Source organism: Streptopelia decaocto (assembly GCF_964273445.1).
Source record: "Streptopelia decaocto genome assembly, chromosome: 2".
NCBI classification, from domain to species: Eukaryota; Metazoa; Chordata; class Aves; order Columbiformes; family Columbidae; genus Streptopelia; species Streptopelia decaocto.
The window spans coordinates 148,164,987-148,189,669 of NC_138655.1; the positions used below are offsets into that span (position 1 = coordinate 148,164,987).

The 24,683-nt window shown below is 38.4% G+C and overlaps 1 protein-coding gene across 5 annotated transcripts in view; it reads right to left on the reverse strand.

The window, feature by feature from the left end:
- Window positions 1-24,683, reverse strand: part of ARHGAP12 (Rho GTPase activating protein 12) — a 77,946-nt gene that overhangs the window by 41,354 nt on the left and 11,909 nt on the right. For all 5 annotated transcript variants that reach the window (XM_082045989.1, XM_082045988.1, XM_082045987.1 and 2 more), the window contains exon 3: window positions 783-1,046. In XM_082045989.1, coding sequence (XP_081902115.1) covers window positions 783-1,046 — 264 coding nt within the window. The remainder of the gene's footprint in view (window positions 1-782; window positions 1,047-24,683) is intronic.

Sequence of the window (24,683 nt, forward strand, 5' to 3'; positions counted from 1 at the left end):
GAATTGTTAGTAGTATATATAAATCTAATTACAAAAATAAAAACCAATATGTTTTAATTTGATAGAAGCTTTAATTATGTCAGTATTTTTGACACAGGTGGAAAGTGCTGTGGAACTCCATTAAGTCTGGTTTTTACTCCAGAACACTGGATTTCTCTACATGCATCTTAAACTCTAGAACCATCTTGATTCCTCTCTACGAAAATATCTTCCTCTATAAAAATCCACATATCTAAATTTACTGCCACAGTATTAACCAAGCAGTAACAAACACCTGTATATTGCCTACTTTTGCTTTACTGTGTATTTAACTGATATTCATAAAAATACATAATTCCCCTTGCCTTTTTTCAATGCGTCCCCATAAATCCTGCTTTTAGAAGCACTGTCACACGTGCACTCCTCTCCCCCTCCTCCCCGGAAGATGTGCCCAATACACTGGGAAGGAGAACGCACTGCACGTCAGAGAAGTTACGGTGGCTGCCTTATTCTGTTGTCATTTGTAGTCGTATTAGTTTCAAAATATCTCAGTTTACCTTTAAAAGAAAAGCTACAATACCTGCTAAAGGATTGTAAGGCCTGCACACAGTCTACGTACGCATTCTTCTACACACAAGCAATTGAAGAGCTGAACTGTTTACTACTTCATACCACGACACATGACAAAAAAAGACAAATTAAGACACTCCTTGACACTTGGAAATTCAGAGATACCGAATTCTGCAGCAAAACAGCATCATACACATGACAATCTCATTGCTTCTGACCTCAGAAGGAACTACCTCATGATCTGCATGGCTCTGGGTATCCCCTTTATTAACGCTGGCATCTCGGGCCCACCGTGGAGGTTTCCAGGTTCGCTCCTGTGATCCTCTGTTGTAGTAATAACAGCGTCCTGTCGTATCTTTATGGGTTTCCCATTCCCCATTTATTTGGACCGGAGCACTTGTAGGTAGTGGTGGAAGTGCAGACTGAGATATTTTCAGTTCTTGTAAATTAGCATAAACGGGTGAATCAGGCCTCCCTTGGCTTGGTGGAGTAGTTGGCTATTGAGAGAAGAAATGTATCGTTAAAGAGCAGATGAATTTTAGAATGCTCCCTTACAAATCAGAATATATTACAGTAGTAAAACAAACCAACAAACTCCCTTTTTTGTTGTTAAGTAGAAAAGCACAAAGGACAGCCACAAGACAATGGGGCGTGAAAATATTAGTTTGTTAATTAGAACATAAATATCACAAGCTGTATTTATTTAATACTGAAAAAAATGTCAGCATTTCTCTAGATGTCAGCCAATAACTATGTGGACAGTGGATTTGAAATACACTGGAATCATCATCAAAATATTTTTATGTTTGCTTTCTTGATAAACTTCAGCTTTACAGTTCAACTATTGCTCAGGAATTCTAAGTAATGGGATCTTGTTCAAGACAAAACCCGGCATTTCGGAGATGCCACTTGCTAGGCAAGGATGGTTCCCCAACCTATCCCCCTCACCACAAATACAGTGATAGTGAACGTGAAGCGGCACTTTTACCTTCTCAGCAAGATCTAAACAGACAGTTCAGGTGGAAAGACGAGCGCAACATTATGACTAAGATACTCTGGAAAACACCTGGATGGTTTACCTGTATGCCATTCCATAGAGATGCTTACCTAAAAATATTTTAGGCAATATCACTGAGTGTTCTGATTACAACTCTCTTCTTACAGGAATTAAGTGGATATTCTTATCCACCTAATTTAATTCAGAGACATGCACACAAGTAGAACAATGAATACAAAAAACCCCCAAAACACTAATGATGATTTCTCATTAATATATTGTTTGCTAACATGAAGGCCAGCAGAAAGCACAGTTAAAAGTCCATGGCACTCACTGAAACCATGAGTACTTTCACAGAACCCACTAAAGTGTTTAGGAGATAAATATACTCCTAGGTGTTCAATTTTTAAATTATAACACAAGTATATAAAATACACCACGCAGAATATAAAAGCACATGTTTTCATGAGAGCTATGATTATGAGATTGTGAAAGCAGCTTGTTATTAAACCAAATTGAATAGTTTCCTGGTAATGCACTGCCATCACTGTATTTTAGGGCACATTTAGGCACTCTAAAGGAAGAAACTATATAATTTATACCATCCCTTCCTCCTGCTTGGTTTTAATTCAGCAGCTTTGCTGGAGGCAAGTCCTTCTGTCTCTTGTAGCATCGTTCACAGGAAAAAAATAATATATTGCATTACATAAAAGATCTTTTATAATGTACTTTCAAATATTAAAGTCATAAGCTGCTAATCTAGCCCACATCTAATAATAAATTACCAGGGTTTGCTCAGGCAAGACAACATATCATACCACACAATCAGATGTAAACTGATTGCACCACAGTGAGACCCAAATATGGGCAATATCCACAACCAAAAGGGGAAACAGCTAGAGAGGAACTTCACAAGATTAAAACAGGCACAGACTTGTTTTGTATGCCTTTAAAAGAGAAAACACAGCCTACTAGATATAGCAAGTACGGCATGTTTAAGGTAAACCACAAGGGGGGGCGGATGGAGGAATTGCAGGACTGGCAAAATCACAGAGCCAAAAACCAATTAGTATCCTCTTCTAATTCAAAAGAAAAAAAAAAAATTCTGTTACAAAACTTGATGAACAGTAAAAGACTATTTTTCTAGTATCCAAGTCTTCCCTCCTGCCTTCTTTTTTTTTTTCTGAGGGGGGTACAATGTGTGCCTTTGGTAAACTTGGTCTTGAGAACACTAACTGCCTAAAGAATGCTGCTATGAACAAACCATCACCCCAGTGTCTTCAAGGGATGACCAATCCCCCAGGACGCTGGAAGCGCAAACCTGATCACCTTCAGGTGCTGCTGAAAGCCTCTCTGCGGTCTCCTTATTCAAGAGCTCGGTTTCTGCATTCATTTCCCAACTGGCCCACAGAACGATGTTTCCCACGTAAATCATCCTGCCACCAAAACACCAGGCTTGTCATTTGAAGCAACAGCATACACCTGCACCAGGGGAACACACAAACCTTCAGGTTCTTCCTCTCTTTCAAGGATGTGGCAAGAGCAGCACCATGAGGGCCCTGGCTGCTGAGGCCGGTGGCGCGCACAACACGCACGTCCTCCTAAAGCTGCTCTTCCATACAAGACAGGTGGCTTTGCTGGCTGGCCTGCATTTGCCACTTGCTTTAAGGCAGTGAAATGTCATTATTAAAATAACAGTTCTGTGTATATTTTCCAAATATAAAGTCTACAACAATGTGCTTGGTAAAGGTTTTTAAAACATTTTCTCAAGCAACACCAAAGAATATGGCTCAGAGGTTTCACACCAACATTTTCAAAGGTTCCAGTATTACAACCAGGACAACTCCAGATGAAACTGCAGGACACAAACTGTGCTAAGCCAATGCTGGAAGCTCAGAGCAAACATACTGCCACGTAACTCGGGCAGCATACTAGTTGAGTTTAAAACAGCAACATGAAATGAAAGTGCAATGGGGAGTTTATCTTCTGAATGCTTAGTACTTCCAAACTCAAAATACTGATTTCTGGTTTTCAAGAGGAAGCCAGAACTTGTGACCTGAACAACAAACGAGACAGTGAACTGTCCCTGCCAACCAAGCCCTCAGCTACTCTCACGCCCTGTTGCTCTCACTTCTCAAAGTTTTTTCTCGGGGAGAATGGCAAGATTTTTGAAAGGTTCTTTAAGTTACTGCTTTCAGTGAACCATAAAAAAAATGCAAATCCATCAATCTAACTACAACACACAGCTTAGCTCATACACACGTCTTTGAGGGATACAACTTTCTTATCAAGAACTATTTTAAATAACTACGTAGCATATAATATTACTTCCTCATACCTCAAGCCACGCAATGAGGTATGTTGCGTCTACAGTAATGCTCAGTTCAACAGCACCCAACCTTATCAAGGTGAATTTTGTGAAGAATTTCTCATTTATGAGAAAAGCAGCTTTTAGAAAGCTCAAAATTACCTGAAATCGAGTGTACTTTCTACATTAGTGTTGGCAGGTCAACCCTGCCCCCTGCAACGCGGGAAGGAGAGTCTTGCAGACAGGCAGGCCCCAGACCCCGCACCATTGCTTTTAACCTGACTGTTTGAGTTCAACACTGTGTTCTGCAAAAAACTTCAGTAGCTTCAAGCCAAAAAGCAGATTAATTTAACTATATTCCTTTCATTTACCAAATCCATTACTCATCACCAATGTATAAATTGGAATAGATAAAGCGTTACCTAGATCAAAATAGTTTCTGAGCACTTCCATGGCTGTTTTTCCAAAACCAGACATAGACAGTTAAGGAAAACTTAAATGTATGCTAAACACTAAACAGCTCTGTACACGCATGAGGACTTCCAGCCAGCATTTCACTCCCTGAGTTTCATTTTTGCACTAACAAGCTTCAAATACTCATAAATACAGAATTTAATCTACCAAAAGAGACTCCTTGTCCTCGCACTATCAGAATCACAGGAACATGGCCCTCAACATGCCCATGCACGCACACACAAAATGCCTTCAACTCAAAACATTTCAACATTCATCTGCTATTTGATACATATTTCAGACTTGTTCACGTTGCTTTCTCCAGCTAAGAAGAGTGAAGGACTCTTGAGAGAAAAAGAAAAATCAAAAATCAGAAATACTCAAGATCCTACAACTTGAATGCAAGTTGTACAGCTCATTAAGCACTATGACAGCCTTATGAGTATAATGACCTCTCCCTGAGCTCAGTAATGCTCTGTATTTTAATACTTTACAAATATGACATAATTCAGTTTCACAGAAAAGTCTGCTAGCAGTAAATCCTTGCAAATTGATAAGGAAGAGAGTTTCATGCAGACAGGACAAAGTTTCCAGGATCAACACAAAACATTGTTCAGACTATACACACAGCTTTTTCAGAACACAGTTTTTACACGGACACAGTAGGGAGCAGGTACGTGCCTTTAAATAAAACAATCTGTTAATCATTCATGAATGAACAGTCAAAGGCAACAACCAGGCCTCTGAACACTTGAACTCCGTGCAATGAAAGCAAACTTACTATACTTCATAAGGTACTTTTCATTATCAAAATGCATATCAGCTTCTTAGAGGATACCTTAAATTTTAATGTTATAATATACATTATACATATTTGTTTAAGCATTCAAAATTAAAGCAAGATTTAAAAAAAAAAGCTTCAGTACACTCCAATAGTGTAAGACTGCAGTTCCGGGAGAAAAAAAAGACTACGGATCTCTTCCTTATCCACCAGCTAAAAAGGCTTATGATTTATTTTCATGCAATGAGAACATACTGCACCGAGGATGCCAGCAATTAAATGACAGAAAACAAAATTTCCTTTAAACTGGCAATCACCTTTTTCCTTCGTAGCACTTAAATCCAAGACAAAAACTTCTAGAAGAAAACAACTGCTTAAAGAACAACTGCAACACCAGCCTGCAAAACATGACCTTCCGCACATGATTTTCCCTCCTTTACAAATTAATCACTCTAATTGTTGTGCCTCTGTTCGCAGCTTTTCTTAGTGTTACAAACTTGAAATTAAGAGCTTCCATTTCAGTAGCATCATTCAGATTGCTGAAACCAGCTGCTAAAAATTAAGAAAAAAAAAAAAGGCAAATTTCATCTTAATACTCTTTCTGAAGTTACAAGCAACAGATCGTCTATACTCATGTGAAAGAACGGTATTGCACTGAAGGAAAATGAGGGAACAGCAGCTCTTTGCAGCAGCAAGCTGAAGAAAGGAGAACAGGCACATCCCAGAGCATCCCCAGACACGGAGCGAAGCAGCATCCCAGTTCCCTCAACAACCCAGCTGCTCGACAAGGAATCGCCACTGTCGTTTTAAGAAGGCCTGGGACTTCAATACCAGCTTTATTCAACAGGAATAATATAAAAGAAATCTCAAAAACTCTACAGTTTCATTTTCACAAAGTGACAGCTTCAACTGGAATAATTAGCTCATCTCCTCCTTCCTCTTTCTGCTCTTGGCTCATGTTTTTACAAACATGTTCTGGATCCTACTTCCTTTCTAACATATTCAGGCACATTTAAAACTTACTGTAATACCGCAAAATCCATGAAGGAGATTTTTCAGCAAGTTCTCTGTTACCTCAGAGGTGAAAATAACAAACCAAATTTAAAAGCCAGGTTGAAAAGATAACCCAAATAGTTATTTGTACACTAATCTTCTCCAGCCTAATACTTAACTGAATAATTCAATCTGTAAGTCTAAGGAACGCATACAAAGAAGACAGTAAATATTATAAGCCTGTTAATAGTTGGCTATGAATTTCAGACAAGCTATAGTAAATATTATTTAAACGCCCAGAAGTTCTCACATTTAGTTGATTTGCCATTATAAAGTGATAACAAAATCACATTGCAAAGCAATGCAGAATCAAAAATCATCCCATATTAATGATTCAAATTTATTTGCCTAGCAAAGGCCATTCAACAGTTACAGGTTTAAAATGACCCATTTAAAAATTAAGCAGATACACTCGAAGTAATTTTTTAAAATGGCTGATAACTCCATCGGATTGAAAAGAGTAAAATTAAGCATCTGATTTACTTTCATTAATTCTATCTTTTGGTTAATTTTGCGTCTTTCTTGCACTGAATTACAGGCTGAGCTATTACTTTCTTCAAATTCTGCACATATTTGCATACAGTTCATTTTACCTAGTCTGAATTACAGGCTGAGCTATTGCTTCTATTTCTGGCGATATTTACATACAATTCATCTTAATATAAATACAACTATTAATATTCTGGTTTATTAAACTAAACTGTGAAACAAAGAGTCTTAGTACATAGAACATTGTGTTCTGCCAGAAAGCGCTCATGTTATTTGAGCCATTTAAGTTGCCTTCTGCTTTAGCTCACCCATAACACACAAAATAAACCCCCACACACATTCCCAAAGTTGACGACAATATAAATCTTTATCTGGCGATATTGTAATGCCTTATCAATTTAAAGAAAAAAAAAAAAAAAAGTAGGTGAGTACTTAAATTATTTTCATACTCATTAAGACAATGATTCATTAAATTGTGCTGCAGAAACCTTTCACCCGGAAAGGCAAGAGGCTTCTGTAAGGCGATGCCGCAGAGGGGAGGGACACGGTGACCGCTGCTAGGGGAGCCGCTGGCCATGGCCCCCGGTGCCAGAGACAACACTCCCACATCTGCATCATAACTGACCCATCAAGGAAAACCGATGGAAAACCCTTTGTTGTTGTACACTTGACACACCTCCCATTCACGTTTCCATAGTGCTCACGACCATCTCGGTGAGCAAAATGGTTACATATGAACTTAGGAAGTATATAGCAATAAAAGAAAGTATATAATTGATGGAAGGATTTGCAACAGTGAAGTCAAATATTTTAAAAAACGGAAATAAGATCTTACAATGGGATCTTTTGTAAAACACGCACAAAGATGACAGTGTTTACCCTAGTTGTACTTTGCCACTTGCACAATCTAGCTTCTCCCTTCCATAAAAAAGCTTTTGTCCAAGGATATAGACAAAGCTGCTTTTCCTATAGCAGGAAATTTAAATACCATATGAAACACTTTACTTCAAACATGCTTACACAGCAAACTTATGCCAAGAAGGAAAGAGTGAAAAAGTCATGTTGAAAAGTCAGCCAGTAAATTACCTGCACTCCTTTTTTACCCTGTCCACTTCACCATATAAAACAGTTTCAATAGACATAATGGAGTATCTGTAACCTATTTCAGGAATTTAGTGAGCATCTTGAACAATCTGGACATGTCACACAGGAGAAAATAACACATTTATTTTTTCTGCCTTCATGGAAGTGGTTTCAAATTGGTTCTGTAATAAGGATGTTTCAACAATACTAGCAGAAACACCAAACGTATTTTGCATTTTAGTTCAACTGCTGTCAATTCTTGACCTCCGGAGAACCCACAGTACACATTTGAATGGAGATTTGCCATGAATAAAGCTGTTGGGAATCATTTGCGATGTCTCTCCAGGATTATTTTCTATAAAAACTAAAAGAATACACAAAGAAAACACCAGAAAAACCTAACTTGCTTTCTCCAGTGGAAAAATGTCCTGTAATAAGCCCACAGCTACTGATTTTCAGAAGGGCAGCATCAGAAGAACCCAACAAGTTCTTTGGTTGTTTCAGAAGGGTTACAGCAGAATCATTTCTTGAAGTTTCAGGGGTACTGGAGAGACCTCACTTAACAAACCACTTACGGTTTTAACTGATTTAATTTAGAGCTGTACACCTCATTTGCCTCAGAGATGACAAAGTAGTTTTTAAGACAGATTATTAGTATCTGCATAGAATACTTCTATGTTGTCATCACTACAGTACCATAGGACACCTAAAGGTTAGCTCCTATGAAATATGATTGAGGGGTTGGAATGGTGTTATTTGACCTCATTAGAGCTTAAAGGTCAATAAAAAGTCTCCATTAGTTTAAGTCACTTTAAACTGAATAGCAATTTTTTTGTACAGTTTACATTTTCCAAAGTACAGATCCCATAGCATTCAGGTGTACTTTTGAGGGTCCAGTGCTTACACAAACCAGCGTAAAGCTGAGCACTCATGGAAAGTGCAGATGGGAAAGTAAACATCACTTCTGATATGATTCCCAAGTTACCCAAAAGTTACTGAAGTTGTATTACTGGGCAAACTCAAAAGCCTAAAAGATAGCTTGAGTACTATTTGATCAAACAGGATAAAATCTAACTACTGCCGTGCAAGTTACCAAAAACCCATGACTCAGTAGAACAAAAACGTTAGTATTTTATATTTTAAGGAGAAGAAAAAAGTCAGAGCCATTAAGAATTTAAAAACTATATACGTTTATATTAATATCTCACTTCCCAAATATTAAGTTTGTTGGGTTTTTTTTTTTAATAGAGAAAAAAACAATTTGCAAAAGACAGCTCTAAACCAGTGCAGTCATCAAATCTGTGTTCTGTCAGAGAGGGTATTTCTTTCCAAACACTTGACAAGAAAATGCAGAACTCCCACACAATTTACAGCTGTTGTCCTTTTACTCTGCTGTAAAAGCAGATTTCACTTGTGTGAAACTTGGCTTCACTAAGTGTTGCTTGTGGCAGCAAATTCTGCTAACATTTGTTATGCCAGTATTTCTCTGTTAGATGTTAGAATCATTTCAAAATATCTTCTTGAGCTGATGATCTGCAACATTAAAGAGTTTTTAATAACATATGCAGCTGCAGAACATCACCAGTATTCAAACAGTATGAGGAACACTAATGTATCGTACACTTACTGGTATATTGGAAATATGTTATGGAAATAAATTAAAGTGGCCAAGCCCAGTGACTAACACAGCTAATTGGCCTAGGAAGCGACCATGGTATAGTACAGAAATCAAGATAGTAGAATGATTTCTGTTGGCTTGCTTTGCTAATGTGTTAACGAGGATACCTTATGACAGGACGCTCAGAGCTTTGCCCACGTTCATTACTTGCAACCACTGCTCCCAAGGTCCTGCGGCTACTCATGTGCCCCAGGTCCCCAGTGGGCAGTTTCCTTCACCACAGTGTCCCACTTGGGAACAAACAGGCAATCCCTTCAGACAACAGCTAGGGCAGCTATTCACCTTAACTTCCATAAACATTATATTGAAAACCTGAGAAACAAGTTTCTGTACCGCCCAATTTATAAACTGAGAGCAACATCTGAAAAGTCTGTTCCAGGGATCCTGGCCGGCGACACAATTTCAAAACATACGATTCAAAGAACCGCATTTCACATACTGTCATGCTAGCTTTACACCTCCACAAACCAAAAATCAAATTATATAGCCAAGTCTACAGAAATTATGACAAAACCTGTTGATCGAGTAATTTATTCATACTTCAACATAAAACAGACCTACGCTAGGGTAATATGGACCTCAGGATATAATTGTTCTTAAGTCTGTATATGCAAAGCCCTGATTATTTCCATATTTCTGATTTCAGGCAATTTTTTCAATAGCTGTCCATTTTAACACACCAGAATATCTACTATATTAAAAAATAAAAATTCTCTCTTTCCTTTTGGAAAAACTGATCATCTTAGTAGAAAGGGAAGCCAAGAGAAAAGGAATTTGCCATTTTAAGTAGTACGTTACCATAATTCCCCATGCACACAAGCTAAGTATTTCCTTTGTGCAGGAAGGCAGAAGCCACACTGACACTTCTGCTTATACCAGTAGTTCAGCAAATGCTTTTGCTAATTCAGTTCACGTCACCAAATTAATAAAGCACATGGTTCAAAGGGTTCAGTCAACAACTCAACGTTTAGAAAATAAGAAAAACCACAAATTTATTTCAGAAAATAAAAGACTACTGATACAGTTTTAAGATATAGCTAAACTGGTCTGCTGGCCACCTGTTACCAAAAGGAGGGGTCCCATCTCCCATCCCCAGGATGCTGATGCGACCCTGCAGCAAGCTGATACAAGAAACTAGAACTGCAGTAAATTAGCCCCATCAAGACTTTAAAAACAAACAAAAACATTTAGACCCTTCAGGTGTTTGCAGGCCACTGCGAGGTCAGTCAGAGGTGCCTTCGTGGTGTCTGACTTAGGAGACAGGAGAGCGGGACCTTCTCTTTGAGAACCTGTTCACTCTTAGGGAGGTTCAGCTGCATTATTAAACCCCAGAAGTGGCTGGGAGAAGGAACTGTGTTCAAATATCTAAAATGGAATCAATTACAGAGACAATAATAAGGAAGAAGAAAAACCCACAGCCCTGTCTAAATTTTTTTTTAAAGTTACTTATGTATGGAGAGAAACAAGGTACTAGGAATGAAACCTCACAACAGTCTAATCAGGAAAACAGGGAACTTCCCTTGAAGGTTTAATGCAGGTTAGTCAACAACTTTCAATAGCACTTTTGGTATTCTGGCTTCTGTCCCTGTGCAGTGAGAAAGAACCACATTGGGGTTCTTCTCTATATTTATTATTGTCACAAGGCTTTATACAGCTTCACACAAAGTAACCCTCATCCTGAAAGGCAGCATGTTCACATCTGAAGTTAGAAACAAATGGAGCAATCTATTAAAAATGTATAGCAAAAAGCTGTTTTATTGTACAAGGATGCACAACTGAAATGTTGGGCTCAAGTCCTTGTTTTTCAAAAGAAAAATCAACAACCTATGAGAACGAGCAACAACACCATGGTGACTGGAGCATTAAAGAGCATACCTGAAGTAGAACAGGCCTCATGCCATCAAAGGAAGAAAGAAGTACCCCAAGTAGATCAAACAGAGAATAACAAAGATTTTTAAGCTGAATAAATACAGCTCATCCCACCATCTCAGAGTACATAACACTCATAGTATAAATGACAAGAGTGAAGAGAGAAACACAGTTTTGCTCACTAAGTCATGCACTTGAAGTGAAAAAACTAATCTCTGAAGAAAGTGTTTTTGTTAGCATTTTGAGCAAAACTACTTTAACAGAAAATATAATATACACAACTCTATATATGCATTATATAATGAAACATTTTCCTCACAGCCACCCAGGCCCTTCCAACCACAGGAAAAAGGGTATCATACTGATGTCTGATGCACCTATGAGATAAAACTTGATGATAAGCCCTGCTCATAACAATTATCTTGGTCAACAGATAAACCAAGGGAACTGCAAAATAAGCACCTCTAGGAACTCTGCTGTTGCAGAGATTTGGGGTGCGAGTTGCCCGCTTACCAGTGCGGCCTTCACCACCCTGGCCATGCTGAAGGTTTTCCACCAGTCTGCTTGGACAGCACAAATAATGCCTGTCACTCCGCATCTAATATTTTACCTTACAGAATTGGAAAGAAAAAGGATATCATTGCCACGGTGTCATCAAATGAGATGGAATGGGAAGTGTAGTGAGTCAAAGGACTAAAGTCCAGCTATGCTGGACTGCTGTGTCTGCCAGTTTTTATTCTATTTTTCTGTAAGAAAAATAGGAATGAGTACATTTGTTCAGAGTGCTTATAGTCACTTCTGGAAAAATTTTAAAAAGCCCCCCTCACAACTAACATTAATTTTTAGTATAAAAACCTGGGTCAGGCATGGTGGGAATATCTCAATCAATTTAAGCAAGAAAAGATGCTATATTTTCCTCTCCTCTGCAAACCTCCAGGGTTTATTAATAATTAATAAATTACAATCCAGAAAAGTTCTAAAACATTCAGAGGCATACCAGTAAAGAAAGAGGAGATATACACCTTTATCTATAATTTTCCCAAAAAAGGCTGAGGACCATTTTCTTCAACCTGTAGCAAAACTGACACAGATACAGCAAAAAGTTTCCACCAGATCTAATTATGCTTCTGATTTCAGACATCCCCACAGATCCAAGAGATGAGTTTTGGAGAAATCAAGCTTCTCAGGTATCAGGAAAGTAAGGACATGCTCCAATTCACTCAGTCACAACCCCATAGTGGCTCCTGTGCTGTTCGGGAGGTGGTTAACACAAAAAAATTAGCAGGATGGCAGCAAAACAAACCAGACAGGAAAACATGCACAACGTTATACTTTGCGGGATTAACACACAGATTTTTCAGAGCAGCTAAGTTCAACAATGGATAAACCCACTTTTCTGTTTGGAGATGATCACAAAGGCAGTGAAATCACCTCTATACTAAAAAGCTTTCCAGCACAGAATTTAAGTCACCCAAAGCAATATCCTGAAATGTGGCAGACAACTGGAAATGCTTGTGCTTCAATTCTCCTTCCTTGACTATGCATTACCACTTCACAGCCCTCAGAAATGAAACTGGTAAGTTAATTCCCAGGTACAATTTGCAAAATAAAAATCCCCAAATGTTCTGAGTTAGGCAGCAAACCCCACGTGTCTAATGAAGAACAGTTTACTGAGACCTGTGGCCATTTGCCCTGGTTCGTTTCCACACTGCAGCACTGACAGGAAACTTCAAGTCACTTGTCTTTCCTGAGAAGCTGCAAATAAGCGAATGATGAAACAAGTTGCATTTTGTAATACAGAACAGAGGTCTTGCAAACTAAGTGAACTGCGCTTTTGCTCCGCTTTTTTAAGCTTCTGAGTAAGTACAATGCAATCTAGACTTCAATATTTATCTGTTCAGAAGCAGTTAGCTGTATTTTTTGCAGTTCAATTATAATTTCAATGTAGCCATTTGAATTAAAGAAAAAAACATGGATTGTATGCTATGGTAATTGAGAAAGAACCACAAAATAACATTAGTGCATACAGCCTATAGTATGTCTATCCTATCTTAAGTAAGATTTGGTGAAGGCACTAAGGCAGTGTCACATGGTCTAGAAACGTACTTTGAAAAAAATAAAGCATATGTGTGAATATTCAAAGAATAATAAAAAAAGTGTTGCTCAACAACTGACTAAGCCTATCCCCAGAAGCACAGCCATCCATCCTTAAAAGCCAAAACTAAATCTGAGTATCTCCCCTCCTCCAACCACCTTCTCTAAACATAACAGTTACAGCCTTCACACAGAAAATTACTGTATGATGTTTGCTGGTATGTGTTACAAAAGAGGTGTCGAAACAGGTTCCAATGGTTACTTATATCCTACATCAACTACTGAACAACTCATGTTAAAAGAGAAAAAAAAAAAAACAAACCTTAATATTCAACTAAAAATTACGACAAAGGGAAAAAACACAAACCACTGAAAGTCTCTGCATTGCCAGGGGTACATGACTGCTGTGGAACAGGCAGCCACACAGAGTAGTGGTCAAGCACTATGAGAATCAAGAGGTTACAGGCCCACTCCATACAAAAATTACTTGATTTTAAATAAGAACTTAGGTGCTTTGAGAATTAGCATCTCATCAAGTTTTCTGTAATCAAATTAAAATACATATTTTATTTTCTGACTCCTCAGATCTACTTGATAGGCATCAGCTCGACTTCAGTACTTCCAACTGTAACTGGAACAAAAACTGAAACATGGGAGGGTTCACTTCATGCTCATGCTGGCAGAGCACACCAGCTGGGCTCCCCACAACAGACCACATTATAGATAGATAGATAGATAGATAGATAGATAGATAGATAGATAGATAGATAGATAGATAGATAGATAGATAGATAGATAGATAGATAGATAGATAGATAGATAGAATTTTTTTAAAAAGCATCCATTTTAGGAGGGCATATTGAGGTGTGAGCATTTGTAGATTGGACTGATAATTAACATGATCAACAGAAATATTTCCGCTGTTTCACTAACTTTTGCTACAACTTTCAGTATAAATCAGATGACGAAGTCATTACAACAATCCCTGACTGTGATATCTTTCAGTTCACTGATAACTCAAAAAGAAAAAATAATTATCCCGCTACCTAATATTTTACATCCTAAGTCAAAATTTCTCACTTAAAGGCTTGGAACTATCTGTTCAACATAAAATGCTGTGTTTGCTGTAGAAGCCAACTGTGTAAATAACAGGACACAAAAGTAAAAATTTAAAAAAAGAACTAATAAAATAATCTTATTCTGGCATTCTGTGCTGACTTCATTCCTCCAGACATGTATCAACAACTAATCGTAGTTAAATGTTTAACAGAAATCCCCCTGCTTGTTTGCAGGTCCTCCTCAAACAAAGTTTTCATAGGATGAAAGACCTCTTCTAAAGAGCCGACACAAAGAGGTGCAGCCTGCCAGAAATAAGGGGGGGAGGAAATCAAGTATTTTGATATTTCACGTAAAGACTCTGTCTCCAAAGGCCTGCTGTCACAGTTGGATCAATCCAAACAGGGTCTGCTCAAGATGCACTGTTCATAAAGATGGCATCTGGTCTTCCCACGCATGGCACCGCATTCAAACTAGAGCCGTTCTGCCTGTGAGCAGCGCTGCTGGATTAAGACTGTAAAAACCCCTCTCCAAGTCTGGCTCCAGGACTGAGATAAGACTCTCAGATGTAAGACAGAAATGAGTGAACACAGCTGTAAGTGAACCAGACCCTGCAATAAAAACACAAAGCCGTGTTCTCTGGCACGTCCCTGGCAGCCTGGCCGGAACCAAGGTGGGCAGCAGGGAAACACTGTGACACTTCCCACTTCTCCTATAAGACAAATTCACAAATTACTAAAAGTACTAAGATAAACTGAGATAGTTGAATTCGCTTTCTACCATGCAACACATTTTTTCACTGCTGACAACTAAAAATTAAAATCATCCCAGTCCCTGGGTATCAGAGTTATCGTCTGATTTTGCAGTAAAATGAAGACAATATTAAACTGCCATAAACAAAAATAGTGCCTCTAAAGCAAAAGGCAGAGAGGAAGAAGAAAAAGTCAGATTCAGACATCTGGTACTAGCCCTCACTGAAAACTACTGCTGAGGGTCTGAGCGAAACAGGCCAAACGAACCCCTGTGTATTGCATACCCCAGATAACGAAACATGTCCTAAAACACTGGGGGTGAGAGGTAATTTTAAAACAAAACAAAACAAACAAAACACAGGACTTCACAAAAGTTGAGGGGTTTTTTGACTGAAGTAAGACTTTCAAAGTCATCTCACAAACATAATACCTTGACAAAATTAAGACAGTATGCTAAAATGGACTGATTATATAGATGCTTTTGCTGCCATGAATCTATTTTACATAATACATTAGAAAATAAAACTATGCCAAAAGCTTTCACATAAGAAAACTTTCATTGGGAAAAGACACAAGTAAGTTACCAGCACTTAGCACACAGGAATGCATTTACAGTACTCTCGTTATACAACGTGAGGGAGTTTAGAAAATGCTGTCAAACTTCATTAAGAGGAATGTTATGCTACTTAAAATTACTAAAACATTCCAGGCTTTTTTGACTATGCTATGCAATAAAGCAAACCTATTAGCAGTACGTTATAGCTGAGATAGCAAGAATTGGCTAATAGTTTCGTGCTGATTAAGCAAGAAGCAGCGAGCGGTGCGCTGCTCGCCATGGCAAACATGGCCCCCCCACGCTGCTGAATTACAACTCCGTGCTCAGCACTCAGCGGATCAGCTGCAGCCACCAGCCTTTAGAGAACATTCGCATTGAAACCTCAAGTATAATAAAGTATCGCAGCACTATCTGACAAGCTATTGGAAATAAAATGGTTTTAAGGACATGTATGTATTTAAAAAAAAAAGAAGTCTCTAAAGTATATAGAAAAGCTCAGCATGTAAAGCTGATGGAAAGCAGCCGTTCAGCTGCAGCAAACAGAGGCTGAATGGAAGCTGAAATTTCTAGGATTCTCCCAGAAAAATACATGAGGGTAAATGGTGTGTTATTTTCCTACTATGGTCATCAGCAAATGATGGACCTTTAGGTGTCTCTTGTATTTGTTTGATGATTTAGCTAAAGCAAAGTATCACAAACAAGTGACATTTAAAGCATTACTACTTCTGGGAAAACAATTATTTGCCATGAACAAAAGAGACAGAAAAACAAGTCTTTCAATGCATTTTAAATTACTGTATACAAGTTTTCACAAGAATACTTTGCTGTTGATTTCTATGCTGTTTTCTAGAGACAGTTCCATCGACCTTCTTGATCTCATCAATGTTTATAAATATCTCAAGGGTGGATGTCAAGAGGATGGGATCAGACTCCTTGCACGTACCCAGCGACAGGATGAGGGGAAATGGGCAAAGACTGAAACACAGGAGGTTCCATCTGAATATGAGAAAAAACTTCTTTACTTTGAGGGTGCCAGAGCACTGGAACAGGCTGCCCAAAGAGGTTGTGGAGTCTCCTTCTCTGGAGACATTCAAAGCCTGCCTGAACACATTCCTGTGTGATCTGCTCTGGTGAACCTGCTTTAGCAGGTGGGTTGGACTGGATGATCTCCAGAGGTCCCTTCCAACCCCAACCATTCTGCGATTCTCTAAAAAGCTGAATTACGGGCAACTGCAGGCACTGCAGGAGCTCCAGGTCCCATGTCCCAGGAGGTCGGTGAGGTCCCAGCGCTGCGGGCTGGTCACCAGCTGCCCAGAGCTCCCTGCAACACCACCGGCCATCAGTCCAGCTTGTTCTGCTCCCTGACTCCAGACTCTGCTGACCAGTCACATCTAGTACAACTGCTATATTAAAAATATAAAGCTTATCATGAAACTTTAAATACCTGAAGAGGCTTTAGGCTAACATTACTCCAAATGCTTTTGAGATGTTAAATTGCTAAACTAATACATGTCCATACTTTACTTTAGCATATAGAATCATCTATATTGAGCAGAAACTGAAGTTTTATGGCACTTTTTGCCAAGACAGTACAGAGCTTGTGGCCATGCAGGCGTACCATAACAAAATGGATCTAGTAGAAGTAGGAAGTTACAAATATCATTTTTTAAAAAGAAAAATGTCGCTCATCATAAAGCATGCCTTTATTGAGACTCTTAGCATAACAAATTAACATTAAAAGATACCCCAATTTGAAAAGAATTTGGAACAAGAAGCTGTTCGATATGTTTTTGACAGCTTGTTTCCATAGGTGTCTTTCTCCACGTCAACCTTCCCACAAGCAGTGAAGCTTACAGATGACAAAAAAACTATTTATACACTTCATCATTTTTCACATATGTAAACATAATTTCAACTAACAAGTAATCTTCTAAATAGTTAAATTACAATTAGATGTCAAGGTCCCACTTATTCATTTAGCTCATTATTAAAATAGATTATCTAAAATTTCATTATTTTAGCATCAAAACTCATTTTCACCTGGCAGGTTTCAACTAACAGTGAACAGATCAGACTTTCCTGTCTTTAAAAAACACAAGGTCTCTGTACTGGATTATCCTTCACTAAATCTGCATTCAGATCCAGTATTCTCTCACATGTTTACTATGTAACACTGAATAAAATTAGTGCATTACATGATAGACAGCAAGGTTTCGTACAAGGTGCAAGACAGTGAACAACAACTTAGAGCAGAGATTGCAACTTAATTTTCAAAGGAATCTGGTATTTTAGGATACTGCATGTCTTTGACATCCTTACTGTCTCCCAGTACCTTGGAAGGGGACATGCACTAGCCTGCCTGAAAAAAGGCCATAAAAAAATGTTTGGCATTAAAATGAATACACTTCTTGTTTTTCCAATATTTAGATGTGTTTTGTGCTTAAAACCCCTCTGACCAAGAAAAATACTTCTGATTTTGGCACTTATGGAAATGAAGTTCGCAGCTCCACTGGAAAAGCATTTTAAAATTCAATTTCCATTACCAGCTGGGCTCTTAACAGGACCAGAAGCTGGCTGTTCATGTACTGTCATCTCCAGCATACATACCTACTCAGCTGTTCCGTTTGCATGTTAAAGTTTCCAAATAAACCATAAAAATCCCACATATATTGGCATCCATCATTTATTTGGGGGGGGGGGGGGGGGGGAGGAGGATCGAGATCTGAAGAATTAAGACAAAATGTCACAAGTCTCTCTAAATTCAGAAAATGATGCCTTTACAATATATGTGCTCCAGCACACAATCAAAACTTTCAACTTTTGTTAGGGCTGCTGGAACTCATGTTCAAGCCCATGTATTTTAGTGACGCAATCCCCACGATTAGCACAATTAGCAATTTAGTGACAAAGAACATCTACTATCACATCACACATTATATTTTCTTCTGGTAATGAAGGATAAAGAAGCATAAAGTCTCATGCCAGACAAGACACACATGCAACAGCTTAAGTCAAGACTTCAGTTTAAATGTTGTCCTTAAAAGACATAACAGGATGAACAAAATAAGTGCTAGTAGTTGACACATTTACAGAAGACTTATTTCAAAATTCGAGTAGGAATGTTTCCTTTAGTAGCTGTTTAAGACCACATGAAAAAGCCTGTAAGTAATTATGCCATGGTGATTCTACACTATTTTTTAGTTCTCAACATTCATGCTAATCTTAACATCAAGATTCCATTTTGCGAAAGAGTACCGAATAGTAGGATGAATACTTTTAGAAATGCATGCAACCCATCATGCATGACACATCAAGAAGTTACAGATTTTTTTAAGATCATTTTTGAGGATTTTTTTTAAATGCTAAAGGCAAGTACACAAGTGATGTTAAAAACTATCTCAAAATCCCAGAAATACTCAGCAACAGGCTATACTGTTCTGCTTACAGCAGAATGAAGCAAAGCAATAAAATTCTCATAGGAATCTCAAGCAGGTTGCACCCTTTTTTTCCCCTACAACAACTGCAAATATACATATTTGTCCTCTGACTGTACTTCTTAGCCTGTTTCTCCCTACTTGAAGACAGTTTGTTGGCATCCAGTTTCAGGGCAGAAAGCATTAAACACTCAGCCATGTGTTTCTGAACTCTTTCTTCCCCTTTATTTTCCTTGCACTAGCAAGAATTTCTTTCACTTTTAAGAACAGCTATTTCTGCAATTCAGTATGCAGAGTAAATAAGGATACTTTTGTCCCTTAATTTTGTGTTTCAATATTAAAACAGATGTTAAAATAAGCCTGCAACTACCACTTCAATCAAATTAGACATTGAACCATTGCGATTTTTTCCCCTATTATGGTTAATAAGATAGAAAATATTCAATATTTGTAGAATTTTATTTACAACAATTCTAAGGCTGCACTAAAGCCCAGACCCATCCACACCAAGAACACAGAAGCCTGGTTCTCAGCAATCAAATCACAGTTTAACATAATACATGGTGGAGCGAAGCAGCAGTTTCTGGGCAGATGGTAAGGAAGCGCTGAGAGAAGGTGAAGGGAGAGAAGGGTAAGAATATGGAATTCTTGAGACCACCTGTGGGACAGAGTATTCAAACACAACTCCTAAAGCTACAGTCAAAAAACTTTCCTCAAAAATCAATTGTCAGTGTCATCTCTCTTACCCCACAATGTTCTCTTTACGTGTTTTAATAAACAACATGCCACAGACATGCAGCAGATGGAAAGCCCTGCCTCACAGCCCTTAGAAACACTGCATGGAACAGTATGACAGGGAAGTTTGGACAAAATCTGCTAAGGCTCCAATGCTTTACAAAGCAAGAAAAGAAGAATAGAAGAGTTTAGAGCTGTCTCTTAACAAAGAATTTTGGATTTGGAGTTTTCAGGTTTCTCATAAGAGAATTTTTTTTTTTTTTAATTAGAAAAAATGGAGCACAAGCACATATTCAAGTTTTGCTCAACTGATGGTTGCAATAGCAACTTTTAAACCAGGAAAAAGTAAAAAGGGATGTAATACAGTTTCTACATATACAGTTAACTGAAAAGTAAATAAACTTAAAGGAAAATTTACACCTTGGTGTATCACAAACCACAACCTGCTATAGGAGTAAGTTCTCAAACTTGGGATGAGAAGGAGCTAAGCCAGGTCTCTTTCTGGGAAGAGGTGCATGGAACAATACCAAGAAAAATAAAATTTACATTTTACTTCCCTCACCCTAAACATCTCATTCTCAGGCAGTCACGTGAAGAACAGAGCCCTCTGAGCTGGCAAAGGCAAGAAGAAGGAAAGCAAACAAAGCTGAAGGCTGCGGGTGACAACTGACCACAACCTGCCAAGGGCACCAGCGCCAGCGGCCGAGCCCAGGGAGTGAATGAGCAACAAAGGGTGGACCGAGCAAAGGGTGTGAGAGCTGGGTCACCAGTACGGCCACAGCTCCTCTGCTCCAGAGCTGGGGCTCCAGCTCCCTGCCGGCACCCGAAAAGCACGTCTGGGGGAAGCAGTGAACTAACTCCTCAGGCAAGGCTTGGGGGTGCCAGCACCCAGGAGTAACACGGGTTATGGTATGAAAAGTACAGAGCCCTGGGGAGCAGGGAGATGCCATTAAAAGGTAGAGTGCAGCATCTGCGAGGAGGATAAAGGCAAAGTCACAGCCAGGACAAATGGAATTCTTTGGAGGATTGGGGGGGGGGGGGGGGAAGAACAATACTGATGAGTATAACTCATGAAGTTTTTATGAAGGAGTTTAAAGTTAACAGTTGCACTATATGATGTGTAAATCAAGGCCAAAGTGCTATGAAGAAACAGAATAGTGCCCCCTGATTTTTTTTATCTTTACATAAATATATAGAATTATGTATATGCATATATACATATAGTGCCCTGCATCTAAAGCACAATGCAGGTATGCACAACAGCCATCTATTAATGCTTTGAACTGGATGCAGATAACCAGAACTGATATGGACAGTGCCAAGTATGTTCATAGAACACTGGCAGGGAGGGGGAGGGGGCAAAATAAATAAAGAAATAAATAAATCACCTTTTTCAATTTCAACAGGAAAAGCAGCCAAAGCAAAGTCACTGAAGAACTTCATATTTAGTGTTACAACACTTTACCGCAGGACAAAGCTTCTACTAAATACTTAAAGAACAATGGTTATGTGCAATATGGTATAAAGTTTATGTTACAGCATGAATCATTTCTAAACAATATCCTTGCAATCCATCAAGCTGCCTAGAAAGTAAATGTGTGTACAACACTATTAGATATGTGGAACAACCAGCTGAGAGTTCAGAAGTTTAACAGTATTTTTGTTTTTATTTGACATAATATTCTAGTAGAATATTTATTTACATTAGCACACTTGTTGCAGAACTCCCATCACATCAATGACATGGAAAAGGCAAGTGTGTCCTCCAATCCATCAGGTTTGTGGACTTGACTCTAGACTATTTACAACTATTTAAGCTGCAACAAAGGAGTATGTAGGGGCTATTGACATACTGATCACAGTACCACTCCATCTCAGTGCTGTATTGGCAATAAATATTTGTAGAGCCAGGTGGTGACTAGAGCAGCAAAGTGATTCAGCTGAACAATAATCCATAAAAGCAAGAGAAAGGCAGCAGCTACATATGCTGCACATCACCAGAAAACATACCTGGAGCTCTGGTCTTCAGCACCACTTTTAAACAGAACACAGGGAAGCTACTTAATTTAACTGGATGATCTGAGGATCATCCAGAAGCCCCAGGCAAACCATTTAAAAAGGGAACAATTAAAACTATGTTAATTAAATACAAAACGTAATATGTAATTTCAGATTTAAGTCAGGAACCAGTAAGTTCTAATAATGAATTTGATTACAAACAGAAGTTGAAGCCAGATAATGTAACATCAAAACCCAACACAAGCAGTAGGCTCAATCCATTCAGACAGCTCAACTTTTAGCCTTCATTTACAAAACTTTTATCAGACAGAGCATTAGAATTAATTGAAACATGGACTCCAAACACCTATACCAGTCTTCACAGCCTCATTGCACACAATGTCAAAACATTGCACACCCTGTCAAAAAGTTGACAAAAAAAAAAGACAGAACAAGCAGATACAAGTTGAAAGAGCAAAAAAAAAAAAAAAAATTAAGGTTGCTTTACTTCTCAACAATCTCTCAGCCATTTCAGCATCAATAATTAAAATATCAAATTAAAAATCAGGAGTCTTGTGTATGCAGTACTAAATGTGCACCCACTAGCATGCAATGTTTTTTGCAAAGCCTTCACACAGGGACTATTTCTCATCTCTGCTCATACTTTTCACCTCTTCTACGCTATTTTCAGCACCAGTATCTCCTTTTCAAGACGAGAGAGGCCAACAACCACGCACTGTTTAAAAATGTAGAAATACCACGGAATTAGACTTCTGCATTTTTGTTTTGCTCCGTTTCATACTACGGACATTGTGTATGCTTGTTCGATGGCTTGCCTGCATGAACCTAGCACTTTTATAAAACAATCTACCAAAAAGTTACTTTGTTTCCCAAGAACTAGCTCAGAAGCTATATTAAGAGAGCCTAAATTCAAAACTGATAAAGGTAATCTCACACTATGTTGCCCAATTACTCACCATCACAGAAGTCATTTAAAACTCTTCAGTTCTTACTATCCTGAAAGCCTGTTTTTTCCCCAAAAGTACTGCCCTTCAGCATTAGAACGAACTCCACATGATGGTAAAACCCGTTTCTCTCTACTGTTTTTAAATCAAACGTACGTGGCAAGGCACGTCAGAGAAATATCAGCTGTTTGGGTACTAGATATGCATAGATTTTACTTTCCTTTTTTTAAGCACAAATGTCTACTATTCCAGAGAGAGCTGCCTAAAAAAAAAAAAAGAAAAGAAGTGTTCTGCATTTTATTCTACCGAGTCATACGTTCCCTACCATTTTGTCACACTGCTGCAAAACAAACGATACTTTCTTTAGAATTCCACAAAATAACAGCACATTTATTCCATAGGTAAGCATTGCAATATTAAACAAGCCCCTAGATAGCAACTAGGTAAAGACATACCAAATGCAACTGTTCATATTCAGAGTTATGTGCAAGAACAAGATATGATCAAATATTCTCAAAAGGGGTTTTTGTTTATTATAAAGCAATTTGAGTTTGTTCTATGTCTAGAGGTTCCCAACTTAAAACTGACAGAAGCACTGCCAAGGAAGAACAAGCGAGCCCCCAGCATGTCTGGCTGTGTCCAGTTTAGGCAGTGGTCACACAAACACCCTTTCCTCCCCCTGCTTTGCTGTTCAAGCATTTACCCCGCCATCCGTACAGATCCAGCATCACCCTGCCAGGGGGGGTGGTTTGTGCTGCTTCAAAAGAAAAGGCGGGTGGGACAGCAGGCACCAAAACTCATATTGCGCACTAGAAATTAGACTTTTCTAGATGAAAAAAGATAAACCAATTCCATATTATGTCTGTTATCCCCTAAGCGGTGCAGCTTGAGCTTCATTTGAGCTACAGGATGAAAGGCACAGGTTTATTAATTAAAGTTGATGCCTTAGAAGTTCCACTGTATCATTTTCCACATTAAATTAAGGTAAATAGAAGTCAGAAGACTGTGTTGGTACTTCCAGAATTTTTACAGTGGTCTAGATGCTTCTTTCAAAATGACAACACAAAACCGCGTGTCCCAGGCAGATCCATAGCTCACTCAGCTGAGCTTTGACACCAGTATTAGAACAAGCCAGTCAACTACAACCAACTTGGCTCTCGGGTTACTATTTTTCAACAATTGTCCCAGAGATAATACTTATGTTTGGGATCTTTTGGTTTGTTGTTTTTGGTTGTTCTCTATTTTTTTTTTTTTAATTAAAAAAAGCTCAATCTGATTTGCAGCAGGCAAGTTCAGAGGCACATACGTGCTGCAGCAGTGTCAGTGGGACACAGCGCCTTCTCATTCTGGGGCACCTAAATCCAGAATTACTGAGACCAAGAGGGACAACTATCTGCTAGCTGACTTACATATCAAAAATACTGAGACAGAGCTGATCACAAACAGCACCACTGTGAAACAAAACTATCCAGACCTGTTGTCACCGTGTAGGGAATAAAAGCCACAGAAAGTACTCCTTAAAGGTTCTGGGCAGAACATTCAGAGTTACTGATGCAACTTAAAAAACATTTCAAGCTGTTTACAAAGTTCTAGCAGCAGTTACTGTAATTACCAAAAATTTTTAAAAAATTGTTTCAATGTTTTACAAAATTGCTTAAATTATAAAGCTTTTAGTTCCTTGTCACTGAAAGTTATTCTTCACCTCATTACAATGGGCGTATTTCAGCATTTAATGTTATTAGAATAACAAATGTTGATTTTAAGGAGTTAAGAGATTAAAAAGATGGTACTTAAAACATAATGCAAAATATTACATCATATTATACATACCAA